The 9934-nt window shown below is 37.5% G+C and overlaps 1 protein-coding gene across 2 annotated transcripts; it reads left to right on the forward strand.

Moving 5' to 3' along the window:
* Window positions 1–267: 267 nt before the first annotated feature.
* Window positions 268–9696, forward strand: LOC133570752 (protein LSM14 homolog B-like). 2 transcript variants are annotated; one of them, XM_061923448.2, is made up of 8 exons: window positions 268–481; window positions 3134–3297; window positions 3357–3486; window positions 3552–3734; window positions 3825–3893; window positions 8711–8844; window positions 8920–9046; window positions 9126–9273. In XM_061923448.2, the coding sequence occupies exons 1-7, from the start codon at window positions 355–357 to the stop codon at window positions 9037–9039; spliced, it is 927 nt and encodes a 308-aa protein (XP_061779432.2). In that variant the 5' UTR covers window positions 268–354; the 3' UTR covers window positions 9040–9046; window positions 9126–9273. The 2 variants fall into 2 exon arrangements, with proteins under 2 accessions (XP_061779432.2, XP_061779431.2); XM_061923447.2 differs by having other exon boundaries at window positions 269–481; window positions 8711–8848; window positions 9126–9696.
* Window positions 9697–9934: the final 238 nt, after the last annotated feature.

Consider the following 9934-nt stretch of genomic DNA (forward strand, 5'->3'; position numbering starts at 1 on the left):
TATAAAATCACACAGATGCCTGTAATTGCACGTCGCTGCTGATAAATCTCTTTAATGAGTAGTGTTGCCATCTTTTGGGTGTCTCTGTCCGCTTAAACGTCGTTGTATGTGTATTGTGCGTAGTTATAACGTAATAAAATTAAAATAAAAAGTTTAACCCCGCCCATGGGTGTGCGCTGGTATTATAAACAAACTAACCCTCGTCAAACGCAGGTGCCTGAGCAGCACAGTGACGTCACCGACGATTTTATAAATCACACAGGTGCCGGTAATTGGACGTCGCTGCTGATAAATCTCTTTAATGAGTAGTGTTGCCATCTTTTGGGGTCTTTGTCCGCTTAAACCGCTGGAAGCATGAGTGCCAGAGGTGGAACGCCTTACATTGGCAGCAAAATAAGTTTGATATCGAAGGCACAGATTCGGTATGAAGGCATATTGTCCTCGGTGGACACAGAACGGTCCACGGTCGCCTTAGCCAAAGGTAAGTTTGTTTGATGGGTCTCAAATTGTGTGCAGCTGTGATGTGCGGTGAACTAAACACCAGGTTTTTTTTCTTTCTTTTTTTTTTACTTAAATGTATATGTGCAACTCTAATCATTGTTGATTTAAGTTGCACATTAGAGTAACAGGAAAAAGAAGGGAGTTATTCGCTTTCATAAAAATGTTACAATATTATATGATAAATGGGTCCATACATACTTTTTGGTCCCATTTGCTTTTAACAAAATATCAAGTATTGTGAGTGTATCTTACCTTTCTGTATTTGTATCTGAAGCAGCAATAGCTATCCATGAAAACGTACTTTGTATGATCATTCATTTTGTCTTAAAGTCCAGTTTAGAGAAGTATTTAATCATTGATACAGTATATAATCCTCCATATTGGCAGACACGTTCATTTAATTAAATTTCATTCCAAGCAATAAAACAATATTTTTGCATCTGACAAACACCCACTCTAATAAAAATGCCATATTTGTTATTAAAGATGTCCGATAATGGCTTTTTTGCCGATATTCCGATATTGTCCAACTCTTAATTACCGATTCCGATATCAACCGATACCGATATATACAGTCGTGGAATTAATAATAATGTATTAATAGGGATGTCCGATAATGGCTTTTTGCCGATATCCGATATTCCGATATTGTCCAACTCTTTAATTACCGATATATGCAGTCGTGGAATTAACACATTATTATGCCTAATTTAGACAACCAGGTATGGTGACGATAAGGTACTTTAAAAAAAAACAACTAATAAAATAAATAAATTAAAAACATTTTCTTGAATAACAAATGAAAGTAAAACAATATAAAAACAGTTACATAGAAACTAGTAATTCATGGAAAATTAGTATAATTAACTGTTAAAGGTTAGTACTATTAGTGGACCAGCAGCACGCAAAATCATGTGTTTCTTCCGGACTGTATCCCTTGCAGACTGTATTGATATATATTGATATATAATGTAGGAACCAGAATATTAACAGAAAGAAACAACCCTTTTGTGTGAATGAGGGGGAGGGAGGTTTTTTGGGTTGGTGCACTAATTGTAAGTGTATCTTGTTTTTTTTATGTTGATTTGATAATTAAAAAATTACAAAAACAAAAAAAAAACATACCGATAATTTAAAAAACAATACCGTCCATTTCCGATATTACATTTTAACGCATTTATCCAGCATCCCTAATTATTAACACATTATGCCTAATTGTGTTGTGATGCCCTGCTGGATGCATTAAACAATGTAACTTTACCATGAATTGATTAATGTGGACCCTGACTTAAAGAAGTTGAGAAACGTATTTGGGTGTTACCATTTAGTGGTCAATTGTACGGAATATGTACTGTACTGTGCAATCTACTAATACAAGTTTCAACCAATCAAAAACGAGGTTTTCAAAAATAAGAACAACTTCAACTCCAGTTATGGAAAAAAGTGCCAACATGGCACTGCCATATTTATTATTGAAGTCACAAAGTGCATAATTTTTTTTTTAACATGCCTCAAAACAGCTTGGAATTTGGGACATGCTCTCCCTGACGATAATCCTAATACCCACTACAACTATGGGAAATACTATATTTTGACTTTCACAAAGTGCATTATTTAAAACATTTTTTAAACATGCCTCAAAACAGCTACAAAAACAATGAAGGCACACAGCTTCAGTCCAGAGTATACTAGACGTCTGTTTTTTACCGGATATGTACCACTCCGTACAGCGGCGTTTTAAAAAGTCAGTAATTTTACTTCTTGAAACCGATACAGATAATTTCCGATATTACATTTTAAAGCATTTATCGGATTATCGGGCATCTCTATTTGTTATAAATACAGTTGAAAAAAAATAAAGCCTGGCTTCCGCTGGAGACGTGTTTGCTAGCTTGAGCGCTCCCACTTCTCCCAGTGTGGCGAGTCAAGAGTACTGCTGAGGCATTAAACTGCAAGTTGACAATATATCGCCCCCTACCGTGAGGCAGAGGTACTTTCTGCCTCATGGCCTGCCTTTTCCCCCGCCTCTTCCCCGCTCCCAGACTGGAGCGCTCTCCCTGACCACCTGAGGGCACCACAGACTGTGGATGCTTTTAAAAAAAGGCTTAAAAACCCATCTTTTTAAAAAAGGCTTTTGTCAGATTTATGTGTGCTACTTCCAGCTATGAGGCTGTTCTAGTTTTTATTTTACTTATTTATCTTACTCGTTGGGGGCAGCTATTTGTTCTAGCTTTGTTTGTTTTTTAAATGCAATGTAGCACTTTGAGATTGTTTGTTCAATGTAAAGTGCTTTTACAAATAAAATATATTATAAGCACGCGCGCACATGCTCAATACACTTTGTGTGTAGCCGTGGACTTCTTGTTTTCAATATTTTGATCAGGGAACACGAAATTTCGGCGATTCTGACCATGAAAATGATCCAGATATACAGGAACCAGACCGAAATCACATAGAAAGCATAGACCAAAAGAGAAATATTCAAACTTATTTTATTACTTCGTTTTTAGACATCTCGTGGTTAAGCCACCTGGTGGCAAGGTGAGGCAATGCCTCACTTGCCTCCCCTGACAGCACGTCACTGAGCTGCAGCTGCCCTAATCCTCTAGTTTTGTATTTTATGTTCAAACAGTGAAGTCCTATGGGACAGAGGACCGGCACACCGACAGCCCGGTGCCACCCAAAGATGAAGTGTATGAGTTTATAATATTCCGAGGAAGCGACATAAAGGACATCACTGTGTCTGAACCAACAAAGCCGCATCATGGCCTCCCTCGAGATCCTGCTATTGTACAGGTGTGCTCGGCTTTCTCTCTGAACTGTTGATGAACCGAGAGTTATTTTGCTGTTTTTAGTCCTCTGTCGGCAGCTCCTCAGGTGGATATCCCCCACGCTGGAGCCCATACAGAGAGATGATGCCTACTTACAACCAGCTGGCTGCCAACTCTCTGCTGAACCAGCAGTACAATGCAGCTTTGGGTCTAGGTATAGCTTGTTGTGCACATTTCTGTGCGTTTCACATTGTTTCACGCAATTTCCTCTTCACACAGGTCCAGGATTTCACGGCATCCCCCCCAGAAGAGCTCCCATGGTAGAACAAGCTGTTCAAACCGTGCCTTTGGCGGGCAACGCTGCGAGAAAAGGGAAATCCTCAACCCAGCCGCAGGTCAGACAGACCGTTAGACCGGACCAGCGGTCTGGCTCACAAGTTCAGAAAGAAAATGTACCCACTTGTAAGAATATTTTAAATCCAATATGTCGCTCGTCGATGTTCCTGTTGCTTTGATTGTTTTTGGGCTAATATGTGCTTTTGCATCAAACAGCTCCCCGGCCGCCTGCAGGCAAGACACAAAGCCAACGCGCTGATAATCCGAAACAAAGAGGAAAACAAGGTAACATGAAATTAGATTTCTTGGCTATTTGCAAGCAGCGACGTCAAAGTATTTTTTTTCTGCTATTTGAATATTAACTATTCTTTTGAAAATGTCATAAATGGTGATATAAAATTAATATAGAAAGTTAAGTAATTAGGTTGCTTGAATCAAATAAGAATGCCTACACCACCTATCAAAAATACGAAAGTGTTCATTCCACCTCGATCGCTTCAAACCAAGTAGGGCTGCAACTAACGATTAATTTGATAATCGATTAATCTGTCGATTATTACTTCGATTAATCGATTAATAATCGGATAACAGAGACAAACTACATTTCTATCCCTTCCAGTATTTTATTGAAAAAATATAGCATACTGGCACCATACTTATTTTGATTATTGTTTCTCTTATTAAAAAAAAAAAAAAATCCCCCAAAACATTTTTTTAAATTGCCTCTGCGCATAGCATAGATCCAACAAATCGATGACTAAATTAATCGCCAAATATTTTTATAATCGATTTTAATCGATTTAATTGATGTTGCAGCCCTAAAACCAAGTTTAGAACACTTCACTCAACACGAATGTCGTAATGTCATTAAAGTTCACCTTTTAAGCATTCACACACAGCACCAGCATTTTGGAATTAGGTAAGGTAGAGGTGTCAAGCTCAGGGGCCATATCTGGCCTGCGACATTTTATCTGGCCCGCAAACGCCTGGAAATGTGTCAATAAAGTACTTACCGTATTTTCCGCACTATAAGGCGCACCTAAAAACCTCAAATTTTGGCAAAAGCTGACAGTGCGCCTTATAATCCAGTGCGCCTTATATATGGACCAATATTGAGCCTCCAACAGGTAAAAGTTTCAATCAATCGCAACTACGGTAAGCAGCCGCCGACTTCATTTTCCCCCGTAGAAGAAGCACGCTGCATGCTGGGATATGTGACTGCGCGAGGGGTGCCGTTTCATTTTCATTTGTTTATGTAAAGACCCCAAAATGGCTCCTATTGAGACAACGCTTACGACGCAGAGTTTTAACTTAAGACGATCAGTCACGCAGTAGAACACGGCAATAGAGCAGCAGCGACACTGACTCCACTAATGACGACTTCGGCATGTTGGATGCCGTATTTGCCCAACTGTTTAATTCGGACACTGAAGAAGAAGAATTTGAGGGATTCATGGATGAGTAATAACTTCATAAACTGAGCTTTACATGTTTATTTTGTGTGTTGTGTGACATTAACGTTTGAGCAACATTGAGTTATTGATATATTGTTATTGCTCTGCACTATTTGGAGTGTTACTATATTGTGATTGCATTAACGTTTGATTTACCGTAACAGTGGAGGGGAAAGTTCCCCTCCACTATGTGATATAAATGTTGCACTACATGCACTACATAATACCTTGCTGTTAAAAGATAAACAAAACACCACGTCACTGACTTTACCTCGGGGAAAATAATAAAACCGCTGTTTATTCATTTTGGGAGTGAACAGAGTTGTCAGAACGCTGGTTTGTAATCTATTAAAGTTTGACCGACCTATCTGACCGTTTTGACATTCCCTTTAGCGCAGCTCCATCTAATGGATGCATAACGTAACCCCAGCCTCTACTGTAGCGTCAAAGTATTTTTTTTCTGCTATTTGAATATTAACTATTATATATATATATATATATATATATATATATATATATATATGAACAAAGTTTTAAAATATGCCATTCATTGAAGGTGCGCCTTATAGTGCGGAAAAATACGGTAATATTTTCTCACTAAATGTAATGGATTGTTTTCATTTTGACAGAAAAAAAATATTTGTACTGCTTGAAATTGCATGCCTTTTTAAACTTTAATAGTATCTATTATTGCAAAACTGGCAGCTAAGTTGCCAGAATAAAAAAAGAACGTGTACTGTTTTTCCATTAACAATATAATTTTGTAAAAACCAATGTAAATTTAACACAAAAATTCTGGCAACTAAGCTGCCAGCAGGTTTCAAAGGCAGAGGCTTAACCCCCAGAAGATGCACTAATAATTTAATCATAATACTGTACATTATTATGATTCTAATTCACTGATGATAATCTTGTGTATGTTTTTCTGTTACATTCTGACATAAAGGAACATTTGACAGTTATCATATTCAAATTAGTGATAGGCTATGATTATTTGCTATTTTGGCCATTTCATATATATTTTTTTGCTTTTAAGTTTTCTTTTAAAAGTTACACCTAATTTAACATGTTTTCATGTTGGAATTTTTTAAAGGGTTTATCCAAAGCCATGCAACCATTAATTTTTAGTTCACTTAAACCGGGGGTCTGCAACCTGCGGCTCCTTAGCGCCCTGGAGCTTTTTTGAAAATGTATGAAAATAGAAAAATATGGAGGGAAAAATGTTTAATAGGGTTTCTGTAGGAGGACAACATGACACAAACTTCCCTAAATGTTAGAAATCCCACTGTTTATATTAAACATGATTCTCAGAGTATTTGGCGAGCGCTGTTTTGTCCTATTTTTTTCACGGTCCTTGAACGCACCCTCGTAATGTGTAACTTTCTTCAACGATGCCAGAGAAAGATGTTTTATGCAACTCATTCTTTGTCTCATTTTGTCCAATCTTTTCATGCTGTGTGAATGCACAAAGTTGTTGACTTGTGTGGAGTGCTAATCAGACATATTTGGTCAGTGCATGACTGCATGCTAATTGATGCTAAAATGCGATTTAGAGCAGCTTTATGTACATATTGCATCATTATGCCTCACTTGTAGGTATATTTGAGCTCATTTAATTTCCTATGTCCTGTGTATTTAATTTATATCTGCATTTCTCATGACATATCTGTATGTAATATTGACTGCATTTCTGATAGTGGTTTGTGTGCCGTTACTGACCACAGCAAACGTAACAGAGCTTGCATAGATTCTTATGAATCTATTCAAAGACAGCCTGCCGTTTCCTTTAACTTGGACACACATCTATACCTTTTGGCCATTCTAAGACAGTAAGTTAGTTATATCACCCTCTGAGAAGCCTGCATTTTACTAATGTTTTCCAATGTTTTTTTAAATAAATTTCTGTCACTGAAGATTTGTGTCAGCCTAAGACAGTCATTTTGATAGTAGGCTAATGAAACTAATATAGACACTTCATGTTTTGACTTCATTATAACTAGAGATGTCCGATAATATAGGCCTGCCGATAATGGCCGACAAATGCTTTAAAATGTAATATCGGAAATTATCGGTATCTGTTTCAAAAAGTAAAATTAATGACTTTTTAGAACGTTACTGTACAAAGCGGTATATATCCGGTAAAACACGGACGTAGAGTCTAGTATACGCTGGACTGAAGCTTTGTGCCTTCATTGTTTTTGTAGCTGTTTTGAGGCATGTTTAAAAAAAAAAAAATTAAAATAATAATGCACTTTGTGAAAGTCAAAGTATAGTATTTCCCATAGTTGTAGTGGGTGTTAGGATTATCTCAGGGAGAGCATGTCCCAAATTCCAAGCTGCTGTTTTGAGGCATCTTAAAAAAAAAAAAAAAATGCACTTTGTGACTTCAATAATAATGGCAGTGCCATGTTGTCACTTTTTTCCATAACTGAAGTTGAAGTTGTTCTTTTATTTTGGAAAACCTTGTTTTTGATTGATTGAAACTTTTATTAGTAGATAGTACAGTACATATTCCGTACAATTGACCACTCAATGGTAACACACGAATACGTTTTTCAACTTGTTTAAGTCGGGGTCCACGTTAATCAATTCATGGTAAAGTTACATTGTTTAATGCATCCAGAGGGGCATCACAACAAAATTAGGCATAATTAAAGCTGCAAGCAGCGATGGACGGGACCGACTTTGACGTCACATAAAATCCAAACCGGAGCAGTAATTAAAACTCTTTGGTCAACTTTTAATCAGAAGGGTTCAATCTCTCTCCTGTGCTAGTTTGAAGCCGACACGACAAACGCGCTCAGAGGAGATAATGTATGAAAAAAGGTGACCGGTTTTTACAAAACTTTTGTTTTGAACGGGGAATTGCAAACTGCCTGTTGATTTTTGCTGGGGGTTGTCAATATATGAAATGTAGGTCTAACTGAGACCTATATAGAGGTTTTTGTTTCATGTCTCTAAGACATTCCTACTGGAAGTTACTGGCAGTTTTGTCTGAGTTTTCTTCCTAGGAGCAGTTGTCTGTTTTTGTCCTAGGGTGCGCTAGAGCGTAATTGAGTTTTGGGTTGTTTTTTTTTTTACTAGATCACTATTTTTGATAGTCCTGATGTGTGTGTCAAATATAGTGAGTTTTGAAGCATGTTAAAGGGGTCAAATTACAGCTCAAAAACCGGCGGAATAATAAAACCTTACCATTACAATAGGGTCCTCTGTCCCAAAGGGACATTGCAGTCCCTAATGTGTTAATTCCACAACTGTATATATCGTATCGGTTGATATCGGACTCGGTAATTAAGAGTTGGACAATAAAAAAAAAAAGCCATAATCGGACATCTCTAATTATAACACTTATAGGAGGCTTTTAATTTTTTGCGGCACCAGATAATTTTTTTGTATTTTTGGTCCAATATGGCTCTTTCAACATTTTGGGTTGCCGACCCCTGACTTAAACGTACCAAATGTGCGCATGGTTTGACGAATTTGGGTATAAAATGGGATGGAGGGCCCATTCTCAGTCTTGTGTGGTGGGGTCCAAAACTTGGTGGTACACCCCTGTTTGCAAGCATTATAAAGTCATGATGCATACCTTTTTTTGAAAATGAGCAAAAATGTACTATTAAATTATTTTTGCTCCTGTGCCAAAAAAAGGAAGTCGCAGGTCCAGGAACCGGAACAGAGGTCAGCTTCTTGTGAACTCCAAGTCTACAACTTTGAAATTTGAATCAGATTTTGATTTTGAAAGTGCAAACGCTCAGTTTAAAGACGACCTCACAAAGGAGATTGTAGGTAAGTTTGTTGAATGTTTAATCCAGTGATATTTAGGGAAACAAATTGATGAATTTCATGGCATGATGCAGTTGAGAAGGTGGACTCTGGGGAGGCCCCTGAGATTCAGTGTACGCAGGAGGAAGAGACACTCGGGGTTAAGTACTACAACAAGAGCAAGGGCTTCTTTGACAACATCTCATCTGACATAAAGCCCAGGTGATGATGCATTATTTGCCTGTCTCGATGATGCAGTATTTACCGGTCTGCTTTAAGATCAACTTGTGTGCGTTCTCAGAAGGACCTCATGGGCAGAGGAGAAGAAATTAAACATGGAGACGTTTGGAGTACCAGGCCGCTTCCTGAGAAGCCGAGGATTCCGGGGGCGGGGCCACAGAGGGCAGAGCACTGCTGAGCAGCGAACCCTCCCAATAATTGGCGGTGGGAGAGAGTAAAGATGATTTGTTTTTTTGTTTTGTAAATACATTGTAGTTTTCTACTTATTAATAAGTGCCTCCCCTTTTTCAATTTGACGCACTCAAAATTTTTTGTTTCTTCAACCTAAATCTGCATTAATGGAAATGTACATTTTGTAGTATCTAAAAATGGGAGCGAAATTTCTTTTAATCCAGCAGTGAATGTTTACATTTGTAGTTTAGCATGCAGTGTAAGACTTGTCCTTGAACAAAGCATCAGACATGCAATTTAATTTTGTTTCAATAGTTCTGGATATTATTTGATCGACTGTCCACATGTAAATCCAAAGTGAAATGGACAGCCAAATGTACTTTATTTTTCCCCCCCAGCTTCTACTGTTTGTAAAACACTCAAGTGTAACAGCTGCTATTAAATTAGGTGGTTAATAGAAACCATTTTTCCCGTCTCTTTACTACAAATGTCCATGGAGGAAGCAACTTCTGATATAACCTTTTGTTCAAAGATTATATCAGGTTATATGTTCAAACCTTTGTTGTACCTCAGTTTTTGTTTAATCAATTTCAAAGGGGCCATTAAATAAATAAAAAAGTTGCCATAAATTATATAAAACAAATATTTTAACACAAAACTCAGAACAGTTTTACATGCAGAAAGCCAAAAAAGCATATG

Source organism: Nerophis lumbriciformis, linkage group LG28 (genome assembly GCF_033978685.3).
Source record: "Nerophis lumbriciformis linkage group LG28, RoL_Nlum_v2.1, whole genome shotgun sequence".
NCBI classification, from domain to species: domain Eukaryota; kingdom Metazoa; phylum Chordata; class Actinopteri; order Syngnathiformes; family Syngnathidae; genus Nerophis; species Nerophis lumbriciformis.

Coding starts and splice junctions, on each gene's coding strand:
- LOC133570752 (XM_061923447.2), top strand. CDS start 355: ATGAGTGCCAGAGGTGGAACGCCTTACATTGGCAGCAAAATAAGTTTG. Junction 8,849..8,919: donor CCTCACAAAGGAGATTGTAG/GTAAGTTTGTTG, acceptor GGCATGATGCAG/TTGAGAAGGTGGACTCTGGG. Junction 9,047..9,125: donor TCATCTGACATAAAGCCCAG/GTGATGATGCAT, acceptor GTGCGTTCTCAG/AAGGACCTCATGGGCAGAGG.